Source organism: Hypanus sabinus, chromosome 7 (genome assembly GCF_030144855.1).
Source record: "Hypanus sabinus isolate sHypSab1 chromosome 7, sHypSab1.hap1, whole genome shotgun sequence".
NCBI classification, from domain to species: Eukaryota; Metazoa; Chordata; class Chondrichthyes; order Myliobatiformes; family Dasyatidae; genus Hypanus; species Hypanus sabinus.
In genome coordinates, this window is record NC_082712.1 from 82,750,244 (window position 1) to 82,768,373 (window position 18,130).

An 18,130-nucleotide genomic window follows, 5' to 3' on the forward strand; every position below is an offset into this window, starting at 1 on the left:
ATCATTTATACCCTCCCCCACCCCCCATTCCCGCCCTGCAGTCTCTGCAGATCTCCCCATGGCATGCAGGTTTGGCTGAGGGAAGTCTGCCACTGTGCTTCTCTGGTCACAGGCGGTCAGTTCTGCTGGCTTCCTCGACAATTTAGTTGCAAGACAAACCTCTCCAACACCCCGCCAGGAGAGGTAATGGAATTAGCCAGCAGCAGAAGCCACTTCTGTTGATATCTGATGTACCTAGCCTCCGATGCTGGCCCAGGAAACCATTAGAGAGTTCATTATTTCCTTGTTTAAAAACCTACAAAACGGACTGTTGAGGTGGAAACCCCAGCCAACCTCCCACCCACGCCCCCAGACTTCCCATCAGGCACAACAGTAATTCCAAATGAACAGCTTAGCTCGAATTCTTCTTGTTTGTCATTCAGTCGATACAAGAGTCAAAAGTGCAGTGTTCCAGTAGTGCGAGAGTTGTGTAAAAGTGTGCAAGGGCAGATGCTACTGTCCCACGAGTTCCAGTCCTGCCCACACCCATCCCTCAGCCCACGCCGCCTATGCTTCCACTCCCCAACACTGAACAGCCAAAGTCAGCCACAAAGTCAGCTGCTGCCACTTCAAGTCACGTCAGGTATCTCCAAGGGATCTTGCACACACTCCATCTCTCCTCGGAACAGTGAGGGGTGGGTGGGGTGGGGGCTGTTATCCTTTAAGCAGAGATCTTTCACTCCACCCGGATCAGGAGGCCGTAGAGGACTGTCGAGGCTCTCTCCTTGGTGATCCACTCGATCTCGTTGTTACTGAACCTGGGGTCGATGGACTCGCTGGCGCCGATGGACTGAGGCCCAATCTTGTACGAGCCTGGTCGCACGCACACCTGGAAGGCCACCTGCGCCTGATGATGCCGCTGTGATTTCACGTCCTTGAACCTGAGGGGAGAGAGCATGAGCCCACAAAATCACACGCTGATTACAATCCAGCCAAGAAATCAGAATCACAATCTGTTTCAGACTGTAGGAATCAGAATCAGGTTTATTATTATTAACATATGTTGGGAAATTTGTTGTTTTTTGGCAGCAGTACAGAACAAGACAAAACTTTACTATAAGTTGTAATATAAATTAAACAGTGCAGGAGAGGAACAGTGAGATAGTGTTCCTGGCTATCAATATCTCTGAGGATCTACCCTGGACCCAACATACCATTGCAGTTGCAAAGAAGTCACAACAGAGGCTATATTTCATTAGGAGTTTGAAGAGGTTTGGTCTGTCAGCAAAGACACTTGAAAATTTCTACAGTTGTACTGAGGAGAGCATTCTAACTGGCTGCATCACCCTTTGGTATGGTGGGGGGGGGGTGTCATTGCACAGGATCGAAATAAACTGCAGAGTGTTGTGATCTGAGTCAGCTCCATCGTGGACACTAGCCTCCGTAGTATCCAGCACATCTTCAAAGTGCGATGGCTCAAAAACGTGGCATCCATCATTAAGCACCCCCATCACCCAGGTCATGCCCTGTTTTCGTTGCTGCCATCAGGAAGCAGGAACAGGCGCCTGAAGTCACACGCTCAATGATTCAGGAACAGCTTCTTCCCCTTTGCCATCCGATTTCTGACTGGACATTGAACCCATGAAAACTACCTCACTATTTTATATTTCTATCTTTGCACTACTTATTTAACTAATTTATTATAAACTTACAGTAATTCACATTTTTAAAATTATGTATTGCATCGTACTACTGCCACAATGGCAACGAATCTCATGACATATGCTGATTCATTAACCATTCAGAAATCTGAAGCTGTTCCTAAAATGTTGAGAGTAGGTCCTCAGGCTTCTGTACCTCGCCCCTGATGGTAACAATGAGAAGAGGGTGTGCCCCCAATTCAATATCTCCACTAATCCTTCCTCAACTGCTGATGACACCATCGCTGAGCACTTACCGTATTTTGGGGCAGAAGTGGTCCAGCCCAATGTAGCGCATTGTGGGAGAGAGGCTGACTTTTACCGCGTCCTTCTCCTGCGTACTGTTCCCCTCAGGCTCATTGTATCCATTCTGTAGCTCCACCTTCTTCTGCTTGGTGCAGAATATTGACGAGCTTCCTGCTTCATGTTGGGAAAGGGGTTTATACCAGAACCAGAGAGGGAGTGTGGGTAGTGTTAAACCAAATAGGCCAGGAAAGGTGAGGTGGTGTGATAGGAAGAAGAAAAATTGAGCCATCAAAAAATTAGGACTTTAGAGTAATCTGTAAGGATAAAATGCACAATGTTATATGTGACAGTGGCTGTTACAATGGTCATTTGGGGAACATTTCCATCCTGCACTGGCCCTTTCCTGGGAGTATATGAAAAACTGTGGAGGAAATTTCACACCGTGTCTGACCCCGGGCGTGTGTGATGGGACAGTGTAGAGGGAGCTTCACTCTGTGTCTGACCCCGGGAGTGTGTGATGGGACAGTGTAGAGGGAGCTTCACTCTGTGTCTGACCCCGGGCGTGTGTGATGGGACGGTGTAGAGGGAGCTTCACTCTGTGTCTGACCCTGGGAGTGTGTGATGGGACAGTGTAGAGGGAGCTTCACTCTGTGTCTGACCCTGGGAGTGTGTGATGGGACAGTGTAGAGGGAGCTTCACTCTGTGTCTGACCCTGGGAGTGTGTGATGGGACAGTGTAGAGGGAGCTTCACTCTGTGTCTGACCCTGGGAGTGTGTGATGGGACAGTGTAGAGGGAGCTTCACTCTGTGTCTGACCCTGGGAGTGTGTGATGGGACAGTGTAGAGGGAGTTTCACTCTGTGTCTGACCCTGGGAGTGTGTGATGGGACAGTGTAGAGGGAGCTCCACTCTTTACCTAACCTACCTGTTATACACAGGGAGTGTTTGCTGGGATGAGGCTGCAGACGACAATTCAGTCAACATATCATGTACATTTCAGATTATTCAGCAACAGGACGAGTACACTCATTAAAAAGTAATTAATTTAAACTACACTACACTAGAATGGCTGTAAACCCTGTGAGCATGGGTTCAATCCTGACTTTAGGTGCTGTCTCTTGGTGTGCAGTGTATGTGGAGTTTCTATGTTCTCCCTGTGGCTTCCGGGTGCTCCAGATCCTCCCACATGACAACAACGTGCGGGTAGGTAGTTAACTGCCCTCTAGTGTGTGGGTGAAAGGTAAAATCTGAGGGGAATTGATGTGGAAGGTGTGGAAATCAGGGAGGTGGGAATGGGAATTCTCTGAGAGCTGGCATTGACTCGATGGGCTGAAGTGGCCACCTATTTTTGTGGGAAAATATGGATTCGCCAGCTGCTAGTAGCAATCAAGCTTGTCGTCAGGCGAGTCACTTATAAGACACAAGAGCAAAGTCAGGCCTATCAAGTCTGCTCTGCCATTCCATCATGGCTGATTTATTATCTCTCTCAACCCCATTCTCCTGCTTTCTTCCCATAACATTCGACTCCCTGAATAACTAAGAACCTATCAACCTCTGCTTTATAGTGTATTCCATCAGTTAATCAGGCAGACACTTATTTGGGACAACTCTGAAAGAACAAAAACTAATTGACAAAATAGTTGGGATTCCCTTCATTTATTTGGGACACTATACTGCTTAACTGGGACAAAAGGTTGTCAATGAACAGTTTCTAACTAGTGTCAGTCGCATAGACTTGTGTGGCCATTAGGCACTACACTATACAGAGAGTTTTAAAATACTATCAGTTGTGTGTATTTGTGTTCAAAAAAGCAGCAATATTTGTCGCTCATAACTGATGAGAAATACGCAACAAGACAAGTTAGAATTGTTTTGCTCACTGCGGTTTGAAGCATTCAAGCTTGGAGATGTCAGAAATGGCCAGGAATGAAAATGAAATGATTTCACTACTTCAACAAGTTAGAAACTATGAAGAATTTGAAAGTATTGACAATCATCTTGAATGTTACAATGAACATGGAGATTTGCAGGAGACATTCTGTGAAGGCAGTCCATTATCTGCACTAGGTGTCTCTGTTGATTTTGTTCATCTATGTCAAAACATGGCAGTGTAAACTAGATGAATTTCTCCATTAATAACTATTAGGAAATAATATACAGTTTTATAGTACCGTAGCTGTTTTGGTAGCGTTCTAATTTATTTTAAATTTCATTTAAATACTTAATTTGTTACTTAGTTAAATAGTAGCTCATCTTTTTAATACCTTTTAAACTATTTTCATGAAATTTTGGCAAATTGGGGCAACCTCTTAATTGGACCAAATTGTATTTGTCCTCATGTGTCCCAATTAACCAGAAACTACCTATATTCAATGGCTCGGCTTCCACAACAATTCAACAGTCCCTGGCTAAAGAAATTCTTCATGCCTTTTTTAAAAAAAGGGGTATTCTTGCATTCTGAGGCTGGCCCTCTGGTCCTAGATTCCACCAGTACTGGACACATCCTCTCCATTTCTACTCAATCTAGACCAGGGCTTTCCAACCTGGGGTCCATCCAACCTGAGGTCCAAGCTGTTCATGTTCCAACCTGGGGTCCATCTATTAAATGGCAGGGGTCCAGGGGACCCCTGATCTAGACCATGGGTTTCTTTATAAACAACTCCCTCAAGTCCCTTACATCACACCTTGGCTCTAACTGAATTATTGCAGAACCTCACTTACTCTTGAAGCAAAATTTGAAATAGTATTTCACATTTAAACCTTTCTCATTACCATGATGTTCTTCAAGTTCAAGTTTGATTGACATTTGACTATACATGACTGCAGCCAAACGAAACAGCGCTATACTGGGGCCAAGGTGCGAAATACAGAACCAATGGTCACACACAGCACAAGGAACATACAAGATAGCAGTACAAAATCATAAACATAAGGCCTGAATATATAGGAGCAGAATTAGGCCATCTGGCCCATCAAGTCTGCTCTGCTGTTTCATCATGGCTAATCCAATTTTCCTCTCAGCCCCAATCTCCTGCCTTCTCCCCGTACGCCTTCATGCCCTGACCAATCAAGAATCTATCAAACTCTGCTTTAAATATTTGTAAAGACTTGTCCTCCACAGCTGCCTGTGGCAATGAATTCCACAGATTCATCACTCTAGACTAAAAAAAATTCTCATCTCCTTTCCAAAAGATATCCCTCGATTCTGAGGCTGCGTCCTCTGATCTTAGGCTTCCCCATCACAGGAAACATCCTCTCCATCAAAATCTTTCACCTTTCAATAGGTTTCAATGAAGTCACCTCTCATTCTTCTGAATTCCAGTGACTATAGGCCCAGAGCAATCAAATACTCTTCGTATCCTTCTCCATTGCTTTTCCACCCCTTAACGCCTGGTTATTTACTCAGCAGGACAGTCACTCCCGGTGAGCGGGAAAGGATCTTCACCGCAAAGGGCTTCTGTTTCCGCTGTTTGTGGAGGGGATGGAGGAGCCTGCGTTGCCCAGGAGCTGGCACAAAGCTGTGGCAATACCCAAAGGGCCATCAGCACCCGCCATGAATGGGCTTAAACCATCATGCTTTGTCTAATTCCTGATCGGCTTCTGATTCAACCGCCCCTGATTTGATAAACCAGCCTTTTGTTGTCTGTGTACGACACATAACGGGTTAGAATGTTGAAAAAAGGGCCTTTCAGCCCAACTCATCCATTCTGTCCAATGTACCTATTTGAGCATTTGATCCGTCTCCCTCTAAACCAGGGGCTCCCAACCTTTGTAAAGCTATGGATCCCTACCATTAATTGAGGTCTAAACCTTTCCTACTCATTTACCAGCCTAAATGGAATTTAAATGTTATAATTATAAAAGGATAGCTTTAGTTGTCAGATGTACAGTGAAACATACCGTGAAGAGGCACCATTTTGCGTCAAATTAAATCAATAAGCATTGTGCTGGGTAGCCTACCCACCTCAACCACTTCCCTCTGGCAGCTTGTCCCACATACCCACCACTCTGTGTGTGTGGAAGAAAAAACCTTCTCCCTCTTCAGATGCCCTTCATATCATGCTCCCCCCCTCACCTTGAACCTCTGTAGTTTTAGACTCCCCTACGCTGGGACAAGGACTGTGATTACCTATGTCATTAATGCCCTTCGTGATTCTAAGGTCACCCCTCACCCTTCTGCACTTCAGGGAAAAAAGCCCCAGACTATCCATCCTCTCTTGATCATTCAAGCTCTCCAGTCTCAGTTCCAGGTGAGTGAAGGCCTTAAGCATGTCGAGTTTGGAATTAACTCATATCCATCTATTCTTTTCCCTTTTTTCCCACTGTCCACTCTCCTCTCCTGTCAGATTCCTTCTTCTCTAGCCCTTGACCTTTTCCACCCACATGACTTCACCTATCATCTTCCGGCTGACCTCTTTCCCCTCCCCCCACCTTTTAAATTCAGGCATCTCCCCCCTTCCCCCTCAGTCCTGAAGAAAGGTCTCAGTCTGAAGCGTTGACTGTTTACTCTTTTCCTGACCTGCCGAGTTCCTCCAGCATTTTGTGTGTGTTGTTTCCATCTGAAAGGTTCAAGCTGTCATTCATCAGAAAATCAAGATATATCCCAACATCTTAAACACAAGAGGTTCTGCAGAGGCTGGAAATCTTGAGCAACACACACAAAATGCTGGAGGAACTCAGCAGGTCAGGCAGCATCTATGGACAGTTGATGCTTTGGGGCAAGGCCTTTCATGGGGAATGGAATGGGCAGAAGCCAGAATAGGAAGATGGGGGAAGGGGTGGGGGGAAGGAGAGGAGCACAAGCTGGTAGGTAATAGGTGAGATCAGGTGTGAGGAAGGTGGGTGGGAGGGGCTGGGATGTGATAAGCGTAAGAGGTAAAGGGCTGAAGGATGAGGAATCTGACAGGAAAGGACAGTGGATCATGGAAGAAAGGGAAGAAGGTGGGATGGGGTAGAAATGGCTGAAAATTGAAGAAATCGATGTTCATGCCATCAGGATGAAGGCTATCCGATGTAGCATGGTGTTGCTCTTCCAACCTGAGAGACCTGAAATTCCTAAATCTGTTTTCTGAAGATGCTGCGTGACAGGATGTGGTATTAACTCTTGCCAATGGGCTATCACTTTAGGATTTCCTTCCTCCTCTCCACGTACCTGACACCAGCTCTCCATGGTCCAGGGCACGCCTCAGGGACCCCACGCAAGTACCGTGATAAGCCGTGTGCCACTTCTTGTAAACGTTGGTGACCTCGCAGCGTGGATTCAACCTGCAGAACCCAATGGGGGAGAAGCTTGAAGTGAGGCAAGAGGACAAACTCTTTACAGGAAGGGTAACAGTGAGCTCGGGAGTCAGTATTTCAGGAACATCATCTTCCCCTCTGACCATTCTGAATGGTCCGCAAACCATTGTCCCCCCACCCATGGCACGGTGAAGTCTGAATACACACCTGAGGGCGAACCTGCACCAGCCGAAGGGGAGGGCGTAGTCCTTGGGTGGGTCGCCCCGTTTGTAGTACGCCTCGTCTCCGCGCAGCTTATGACAGGATTCGCAGTAGCACAGGTTGCATTTCAGCTCTTCGTTGAAGTATCCGTCTGCAGGCAATGGGGACAAGAGCCACCGTGAGGTCAACTGGCTTCTCGCTCGACCAGCCCCCACCCACTCAGCCAGATCAGTTTACTGAAGAGTGTTGTGGACACATCATGAAAACTAGCCTCCTTTACATGTGTTCTCTCTGTATCTCTCGCTGTCTCAGTAAAGCAGCCAGCATAATGACCCTATTCACCCTAGACATTTTCTCTTCTCTCCTCTCCCCTCCCAATGCGCAGAAGATACAAAAATCTGAAACCACATATCACCAAGCTCAAGGATAGCTTCTACGCCGCTATTATTGAATGGTTCCATAGTATGATAAGATGGAGTCTTCAGCTCACAATCTATCTTGTTAGAGGCAGATACTTCACTGTGGAAGACACTAGCAGTATGGTGGAAGTTCCAAGTGTGTGAAGTTACCGTAACTAGAGAGAAGGTTCTTGGGAAACGGAAAGGTCTGAAGGTAGGTAAATCACCTGGACTAGTTGGAATGTACCCCAGGGTTCTGAAAGAGGTGGCTGCAGAGATTGCAATACTACTTCAAGAATCACGATTTCAGAAATGCTTCCAGAAGACCGGTAAATTGCAAATGTTACTCCACTTTTCAAGACGGGAGAGAGGCAGAAGAAAGAAAACTATAGGCCAGTTATCTGACCTCAGTGGTTGGGAAGGTGTTGGAATCAATTATTAAGGATGAGGTCTCAGGGTATAGCATGCAAAACAAACTTTTTGCATTACAATAAAAATGCATTCCAATTTATATACATCAGGGGGCAATGAAATTCTTGACATATGAAGCTTTCGGAATAGTGTACATGACAGTAATAGATACAATGATAAAAACAACACAATGCAAAACAGCTGATTGGTGCAAAGATTGAAGTGTAAAAAGAAAGATTAAAGTGACAATAATGAAATAACCGAGAGAGGTAGAGTTAGGAAACCGTGAACACGGCAGCACCACTGGGAAGGGGATGTGAGAGAGATGGCTTGTTCAGGACTCTGATAACAGGAGAAGAAGCTGTTCATGAGCCTGTGAATCTGGGCTTTTGAGCACCTGTATCTTCTGCAGTTGGGTGCAATGTCAGGATCTGGGTGACAGTAACACTCATTTGGTGTATTGATAGTACTAGGGTAACGGTCTAACTGTAACAGGGTGTAGTGTGAATCAGTGGTTCCAGACTGAGAGTGAAGAATTTCTACTCAAATCCATAAAGAGTATAATCCTTGGCTAGACTAATCGTGTGCATTCTGTACACTACTCCTTCCATTGTGTAGACCAGCATTGGATTTTCTTGTGTTTCAGCAGTTGGAAGGTAGGTGATCTCAATGTTAAAAGGGATGGAAGAAGGTTAAGTGGAGAGTGGGATGATCTCCTCTCTTAACCAGATATTTCAAAGGTGAACTCGGGCTAGACTTCTAAACAAACAGAATGTGGAACCCTCTCCACAGTACTCCGAGGATTTTGGATGCCGATTGGTTCTCCTAAGATCCATTATTCATCGAGTTCCACCGAAGGGAAGTAGGCCCAACTCATCCATGGCAGTTGCCGAAACAAGCTAACCTTACTCGCCAGCGATTGGCCCATACATATCCCTTGTTGGAAACCAGTTAAAAAAAAAACTTTTTATAAGATTAATTACTGTAAGACTAATGTAGTTTAATCATTTGTACTTTTTAAACAAACTCATGCATTTTTCCACAGTATTTGGTGGTTCATTCCATTTACTAGCAGGAAGTGGTATAGCAGTAAGCTAACTGTTTATCACCCTTCTCATTTTTCATTGGCAAAGTGCTAGCACATTCCCCACGTCATATAATTGTGCAAATATTGATTGGTTTATTCTTAATTTAAGGAATTTTTTTTCTTATCCAAGGAATTTTTTGCTTAACTCGATTATAAATGTGATGGTTTTTTCCCCAGAGGTGTCATCTTTTATCTTCAGCTTCTGACTGCTTTTCATTCATCTCAGCTCTTATTTAGTTTGCTTAGTATTTGTACGTTTGTACTTTAAAATAAACAATCATTAAGAATTTAAGATTCCTTGCCATTCCTGACTCCCGGAAGAACCCCAAAGATCAGAAAGTAACAGTAACTGGACACCCTCTTTACCAGGGGCTCCCAACCTGGGGTCTGTGGACCCCTCAGTTAATGGTAAAGCTCTATAGCATAAAAAAGGTTGGGAACCCTTGCTCTAAACAATTCCTGTCAATTACCAGTACAAACAGCATTTGAAAATTATAACTGTACCCATTTCTACCACTGCCTCTGGCAGCTTGCTCCAAAGACCCACCATTCTCTGTGCTCCTCAGATCCCAGTTAAAACTTTTCCTACTCACTTTAAACTGATTAATTTGTGATGGGATATCTCTTGGATTCAGTTGTCCAAGGATTTGGAGAGGATGCCACAGAGTTCCCAGTTACCAACCTCCAGAGGAACCGGGAAAACCGTTTTCCTGGTTCCATCAAATCTTCACAACCCTTCCTGCATCCAACTTTTCCAACCCGAAACCTGTTAGCATGATCCAAGCCAGATATCGACTGTTAACTTCAGCCAAACAACACCTCAACGTTCCTTCCCTTCTCAAGCATAACAATGAAGAGAAACTTCTCACCTGGCAGAGGAAGGAGCTCCTTGAACCTGGCACAGAGGGCTTGATATTCGCATGTCTTCTTGGGATTCACTTCAGGAGGTGGTGTCCAGCACAGGTTCTCCTTGATTCCTTGGGAAAGAACAACAGGGATCTCAGAAGGGTAACCAGAGGGGCAGTGGGGGCAACTGTGACAGTAGGGTCTGTGTGATGGACACAAGGCTTCATCATGTAGTTCAGCTCATTGGCTTGCCTGCCAGCTCTCACTGAACATCACACTTTTCTCTCAAGAAGTTGCCAACTTGTCCTACTCAAGTGACTTGAATATTAAAATCCAATGTTACCATTTAAGTGCAGCACCAAGAAAGATGTTACACCATCAGCTATTTTCTGGATGAGAGCAAAAGCCAAGGTTCCATCTGCCACCTAATCTGGCTAATCTGCCAGACTATCTGGCTCTGGCTAATCTTAATCTTTTGCTCAGCATCACTGCAACAGAACACAGATTAAGCTTGGATTACATCCATGAGAACTGTTTGTAAGCTGTTTTCTCCTAAAGTTAGAAATGTCCTCTATACCTTATATAGGCGTCCGTTAGTCTCGTGAGATGATGGATTTACACCTGGAACTTTTCCAGGGCGCAGGCCTGGGCAGGGTTGTATGGGAGACCAGCAGTTGCCCAAGCTGCAAGCCTTCCCCTCTCCACTCCACCGATGTTGTCCAAGGGAAGGGCACTAGGACCCAAGCAGCTTGGCACCGGTGACGTCGCAGAGCAATGTGTTGTTAAGTGTCTTGCTAAAGTACACAACACGCTGCCTCAGCTGAGGCTCGAACCCATGACCTTCAGATCACTAGACCGATGCCTTATCCACTAGGCCACGCGACAACACCCTTCTATACCTACCCATGCCATATCACTGTCAAGTGGAGATGAGGCTTATTTGCCGGACAAAAACTGTTTCTGTCATTTTGGTCAGTAATTGATTTGTTTAAAGTTTGCAACGCTTATTTTCCCCCAGCGGTTGGCTTGTGTGCCACGGCGCCCATTTCCAGTTCTGGGCACCTTGGGGCGGGGGTGGGGGTGTGGATACAAGAGTAACATGTGCAAAAAGTTCGCCCTCTTTCCTGTAATTGACAGGACCCACTACAGGCTAAAATCACAACTAGCACTGAAGGATCATTGAGAAAGAGCACTGCAGACGTAGATAGGACGCATGTTTGTTAAGTATCCGTTCGGAGCATGTTTAGTTTGTCGGTTTTATAGTTCAGGGAGATTTAGCAGATTACTTGTTCAATTAAAGGTAACTGAATGTACAGTGCAGTGGTAGCTGAGCCGAATACTTGTTTAGCTAGATGCCAGGATTAGTGTTTTACTGTTCATCTTAAAATAAATACATAATGTACCCATTTTAAAATGTCTTCGGTTTCACTTGTTGGATCTTCGGACCTAGTCTCCCATGTTACAATCATTCAATATACACTTGTTATAATCTTCTTTCATTGATTAATCACTTCAATGCTTTGCCTGTTGCTTGGCGGCCGGTGCCGGGGTCGAAGCGCTTGGCAGAAATGGTACTCAGTGCTCGGTGTCAGAGGCCTGGTTGGAGGCTCGAAGTTTTCGGATGGACTTGGAGTTGGCTGTGGTTGGAGCTCCTAAAGTGCTGTATCGGCAAGCTGCGGGGCTGAAGGTTCATGGCAGGAAGAGTTTTTCTTCCTTCTACCGTCTGTGTGAGATGATGGGCTGTCGGGACTTTGAGACTTCCTTTTAAACCGTGCCATGGACTGCTCTTTATCAGATTACGGTATTGCTTTGCATTGTTGAAACTGTGTGTTATAATTATGTGGTCTTTGTCAGTTAGTCTTTTATTAATTATGGTATTGTCCGCACTGTTGAAACTATATGTAACTATGTGGTTTTGTGTAGGTCTTGTAGCTTTAGTTTTGTCTGATGGGTTTGTAGTTCCTTTCTGGGAAACGTGCTAAGACGGTAGCGCGATATTGATTTGCAGCAGCCTCTCCGGACTCTGGATTGGGGATTACCAAACGTTATGTGGTTTTTCTTGTGTGGTCTGTTTTGTGCTTTTTCGTGTTATCATTCCGGAGAATGTTGTCTCATTTTTTAACTGCAGTGTACTTGTGGTTTATAAATGACGATATACTCAATCTGAATCTGAATACACTGCATTCATGGGTGGAAGTAGAGTAGTGGTTAGCACAGCACCTTACAGTGCAGGCTCCATGGCTTCAATTCCTGACACCATCTGTAAGGAGTTTGTACGTTCTCCCCGTAACCACAGGGGTTTCCTCCCACAGTCCAAAGACATACCGGTTGGTAGGTTAATTGGTCATTGTAAATTGTCCTGTGATTAGGCTACAGTTGGTGGGCAGCAAAGCTCAAAGGACAGAAAGGCCTACTCCGTGCTATATCATAATAAAATTAAAAAAAATAAAATTAATGATGATCAGACATGTTATTACCAGCATGAAAAGCTGAGTGAGAGAATTCTGTAAATGAGGTCACTTGTAACCCAGGGAGCCCCTATAACCAATCAACTGCCCATGACCACAAGAAACTACAGACTCGTGGACACAGCTCAGCACAAGGAAACCAGCTTCCCCTCTATGAACTCTTGTCTACACCTCCCGCTGCTTCGGTAAGTCAGCCAGGACAATGAAAGACCCCACTACTCTTCTCCCCTTTCTCATCAGGCAGATACAAACTTTCTGAAAGCACATACCGCTAGTGTCAGGGACAACTTCTACCCCGCTGTTATTACATTATTGTGTGGTTCTCTAATATATTAAGATGTACTCTGGACCTCACGTATGACCTTGCATCTTATGGTTTACCTGTGCTGCACTTCCTCTGTAGCTGCTACACTTGATTCTGCATTCTATTATTGCAAGGGTTCCCAACCCGGGGTCCTTAGTCCGCTTGCTTAACGGTACTAGACCATGGCAGAACAAAGGTTTGGAACCACTGTATTATTGTTTTGCCTTGTACATAGAACACAGACGAATACAGCACAGGAACAGGCCATTCACCCCACAATGTTGTGCTGAACCAGCTTAAAAAGCAAATCAAATCACCCAAACACTAATCCGTCTTCCTCACAGTCATGTGCCTATCTGAACATCTCTGAAAAGCCTCTACAACCATACCAGGCACTCCGTCATTCTCTGAGTAAAAAACTTACCGCTAACAGTTTTTTTTGACCAGTCGGTGTTGTTAGCCCTGAGCTGAACTCGAACCTGGAGGACCAGTGGATCACACTTAGTCTGGTCTCTAGCCCTTTGACCAGTTTGGCATGGGTGTTCCTACCAAAAAGCAAAGCATAAAGCCCTGACTCCAGCCAACATAGCTCTCTGGGTTGCTGAGGCACGAAAGCCTGCAAACCCTACGACAAGGTTGTGGTCTGCTTGGAGGATAGAAGGTGACACAAGGAATGAAAATAAGCCATTCGCCGCAACCAACAACCACCCACTTACACTCGCCCCATCTTAGTCCCTTCTCTTCAGCTCTCCTCTTCCCTCACCCATCCCAGACGATACACTCTTCGCTTACAGCACACCAATCTCAATCTTACCAAGTCTGCAGACTGACCTCCATCTCCTATGACACCCCATAGCTCCCCAGCCCTTCTGGACCATGCCACCACCAATGATGATCAGGCCTCCATTGTTCATACCATCACACATCTCAACCCTCCATTGCCTTCAACCTGCTAGCTCCCCAACCTCCACAATTCATTTCCCTTGACCGTTGCTGTTCAACACCTTTAGGTCTTTCAGCATCCTGAGATTCCATAATCTGCTGTCTCATTTGCCATCTCCAGGCTTTTAACCGCTTACCCACACACTAATTAACCTACCCATCCACAGCTTTGGATTCACTGGCTTCCAAGCACTTTGGAACTTCCAGCTCCTGAAAGGTGCTATGTAATTGTAAAGGCCTTTCTTTCTCTGCCCTGGTCCTACTTTCAATAATTACCACATTCTGAGGGGGTCCAGAGTCAGAAGTGTGGCTGCACTGTAGTGTAGCACAGTGCTTTACGGTACCGGTTCAATTCCCATTGCTGTCTGTAAGGAGCTTGTACATTCTCCCCATGACTGCATGGGTTTCCTCCAGGTGCTCTGGTTTCCTCCCACATTCCAAAGATGTACCAGTTGGTAGTCTAATTGGTTATTTTAAATTGCCCTGTATTAGGCTAGGGTTAAAATCAGGAGATTGCTGCGTGGCACAGCCTAAAAAATATATAGTTTGTGTGGCCAATTCAAACCTGTATTAAGTTCAAAGGGGTTCAACCTCACGGGGGAGAAAACAATGGGGTTTACACTCACCATCAACCACGTCAGCTTTCTCCACATCACCCTGGCAACGTAAGTGGCTTCCATCACTTCCTGGGGCCATGATATCGTTGGTCACTATGGTAACCTGCCAGAATAAGGCATATTAGTCCAGAGAATTGGTCCAGAGGAATGATTCGGCAATTTCTAAAAACTTTGAGACTCAAAGCAAAAGTGGTCAGGAAGAAAACAAAATACTTTAACCAGGTTCAAAATCAGTCAAAGTTGAAGTTAAATAAGAAGCAATACATGGGATCTAAAATATTGCAGGAACTCAGCAAGTCAGGCAGCGTCTATGGAAATGAATACACTGTTTGGGCCGAGACCATTCACCAGGACTGGAAAGGAAGGGGGAAGATGCCAGAATAAAAAGGTGGGGGAAGAGAAGGAGACTAGCTAGGTGGGAAAGGTAAAGAACTGGAGAGGAAGGAATCTGGTAGGAGAGGATAGTGGACCATGGCAGAAAGGGAAGGAGGAGGTGATAGGTAGGTGAGAAGAGGTTACAGGCCGGTGTGGAGAACAGAAGAAGTGGGAGGTTAAAAAAATTACTGTTAGGAAAAATCGATATTCACGTAATCAGGTTGGAGGCTACCTGGACAGAATGAAAGGTGTTGCTCCTTCAACCTGAGGGTGGCCTCGTCTTGGCACAAGAGGCAAAGACTGACATGTCAGAATGGCAATCAGAATCAGAACTGAAATGTTTGGCCACCAGGAAGTTCCACTTGTGGTGGATGGAGTGGAAATGCCTGATAAAGCGATTTACAATGGGTCTCACCATGTAGATGAAACTGAATTGGGAGAACCAATTTTGTGTACGTTGCTTTGGATTTCCAGCCTCTGCTGACCTTCTCGTGTAAAATGACAAGTGCTTTTAAAAGCTGAACGCATTGCAGGTCAACACACTCAAAACGCTGGTAGAACTCAGCCTGAAACGGCAAAAGTTTATTCTCTTCCATCGATGCTGCCTGACATACTGAGTCCCTCTTACATTTTGCCCTGGATTTCCAGCATCTGTATAAACTCACATTTATGAATAAAGTGCAGATACTTTGAAAATATCATACACAGCAGCTGCACTTGCCCAAGACCAGAAGAAATTGTGGAGCTGTGACCTCAGCCCAGTCCATCATATGAAACAGCTCCCTGCCACTCACTCAAGAAAGCACGTAATCTTTGTGATAAACTTCTAGAGACAAGTTTGCATTACTGGGATTCTGTACTATACTCGTGACTCCAGTTATTCCAGTACCTTACAGATGTGGAGACAAAGTGGTACAGAAGCTGCTGCCTCACCCTAAGTTCCACAGCACAAACTACGTTCTTCGCAAGTGGTGGATCTTTGGATCAGTTGTGCAGCCTGGTGCCTCATTATCCCCAGGAACGGCCTAGAAGACACGCACTTTTTGGGGAGCAGCCTTGTGGATGACCTGGTTTCTTGCGGATTTAGCTGACTGAGGTGTCATGGAAGACTGAAAGATTGGGACAAAGGACAGTGTGTACTGCTGTCGGACAAAGGGCACTGTACACGAGTGAACTCCCTCTTTCTCCTTTGATGGAGAGTGACAGCCTGTTGGTCCCTGAAGTGGGGAGCTTGGAGAAGCAACGTTGAAGATTGTAACATGGGAACAGCAAGCTGCTGGTCTCCGCTCCCGTTGTTGCAGAAACGATCTTTCTCTCTCACTGGAGAGACAGAAACTGACTGAGATACTGAATTCCGTGTGTAGTTTGTCTTTCTCTTCCTCTCTGAGATCATGTGGCTTTTCACTCATGCTCCAGTTTCCCTCCACATGTCAAGGACACAACAGTGCGTCAAATAAATTTATCTGCCAGAAGAACCCAGTGGGTCAAAGCTTTATAAGGTATCAATCAGACACTGCACTTGGAATATGGTGCGCAATTCTGAGTCCCGTAGCTAAGAAAAGATATGCTGGCATTGGAGAGGGTCCACAGAAGGCTCACGTGAATGATCCTGGGAATGGAAGGGTTATTGTATAAGGAGGGCTGGATGGCTCCAGGCTTGTACTTGATGGAGATTAGAAGAATGGGGGAAGGAGAAATCACACTAAAACCTATCAACTATTGGAAGGCCTAGATAAAATGGACATTAAGAGTAAGTTGCCTACACTGTGAGGGTGTAGGACCAGAGGGCACAGCCTTAAAATACAAGAACATTCCTTTAGGACAGAGGTGAGAAGGAATTTCTTAGCTAGAGGGTGGTGAATCTGTGGAGTTCATTGCTGTGGTCAGCTGTGGAGGCCAGGTCATTGAGTTCTTGATTAGTAGAGGTGTCAAAGGTTATGGGGAGAAGACAGAAGAATGGGGTTGAGAGGGATAATAAATCAGCCATGATGGAATGGCAGCACAGACTCAAAAAGCAGAATAGTCTAATTCTGCTATGACTTATGGTCTTAAGGGTGGAAGGTACTTCAGGATAAAACCCTGCATTCCTTTCCCCACAGAAAACCCTTCATCCGGAATTCCTTTCCCCTGCATCTGGAATTCAGTTTCCCACAGAAAAACCCAGCATCTGGAATTCACCTTCCCACAGATGCTGCTCAACCTGCTGAGTTCCTCTAGTAGAATTACTTGACACTCTGGATTCTCAGCATCTGTAATAACTTGTTTCTGTGCTAGTGGGTTAATAATCTGTTGTAAGTTGTGCCCACTGAAGGCACGTGGCAAAAGAGTTGATGGAGTAAGTTACAGGAATAGGACTCAGTGACCATTTTAATAGATACACCTGTACAGCTGCCTGTTAATGCAAATATCTAATCGGCCAATCGTGTGGCAGCAACTCAATGCATAAAAGCCTGCAGACATGGTCAAAAGGTTTATATGTTATTCACACCAAACATCAGAATGGTTAAGAAATGAGATGTAAGTTACTTTGACCATGCCAGATAGGGTGGTTTGAGTAGCTTCAGAACAGCTCTGATTTTCACACACAACAGTCTCGAGTTTACAGAGAATGGTACAAGAAACAAAAAACGTCTAGTGAGCAGTAGTACTTTGGGTGAAAATGCTTTGTTAATGAGTGAGGTCAGAGGAGAATGGCCAGGCTGGTTCAAGCTGACAGTAACTCAAATACCCACACATTACAACCGTGGTGCGCAGAAGAGCATCTCCGAATGCACAACACATCAAACCTTGAAGTGGATGGGCTACAGGAGCAGAAGACCAGGAACGTTTAAATAGCCACAGAGTGTATAGGATGAGCCAAATTATCTCATACATCATAGATAAATATGGAAAGGACCGGAAAGAACTTGAGCCATTAGAAGTGCTTGAACAGAGGAGGCTGGCAGTGGGAGGGGATAGAGAGATTTAAATCAAAGTAACTCTGCCATGGCCAGTCCCAAGCCTGGCTGTGAACGGAGGGTTGGGCATGGGGCTAGCAACCCCCCTCCTGTGAAAACCCAGAGCCACAGAAATCATCCCTGGAAGAGGAAGGATTTTCAACACCAAGGTTGGCTGTACCTGGAGACAACTTGAAAGACTGGCCCAAGACAGAGGACTCTGGTGAGCTGCATTTGATGGCCTTTGCCCCAGTGGGGTTGATGGGCTTATGAAGATGACAACTTATTTGGATGAGAGCTTGTTAGGGATTCAGGAATTAATAAAAGTGAATATAGCAAGATGTCAATTTAAACTAGTTCTCAATGCAACTTCCAAGCAGTAAT

At 45.3% G+C, this 18,130-nt stretch overlaps 1 protein-coding gene across 2 annotated transcripts in view; it reads right to left on the reverse strand.

The window, feature by feature from the left end:
• Nucleotides 1–668: 668 nt before the first annotated feature.
• Nucleotides 669–18,130, reverse strand: part of neurl4 (neuralized E3 ubiquitin protein ligase 4) — a 126,072-nt gene continuing 108,610 nt past the window's right edge. The window contains exons 23-28 of one of the 2 annotated variants that reach the window (XM_059974987.1): nt 14,445–14,538; nt 10,128–10,235; nt 7,369–7,513; nt 7,076–7,188; nt 1,937–2,096; nt 669–920 (exon numbers count right to left, since the gene is read on the reverse strand). In XM_059974987.1, the coding sequence (XP_059830970.1) occupies nt 716–920; nt 1,937–2,096; nt 7,076–7,188; nt 7,369–7,513; nt 10,128–10,235; nt 14,445–14,538 (825 nt within the window). In that variant the 3' untranslated portion in view covers nt 669–715. Of the gene's footprint in view, nt 921–1,936; nt 2,100–7,075; nt 7,189–7,368; nt 7,514–10,127; nt 10,236–14,444; nt 14,539–18,130 lie in introns of both variants that reach the window. The other variant, XM_059974986.1, reaches the window with a different exon arrangement.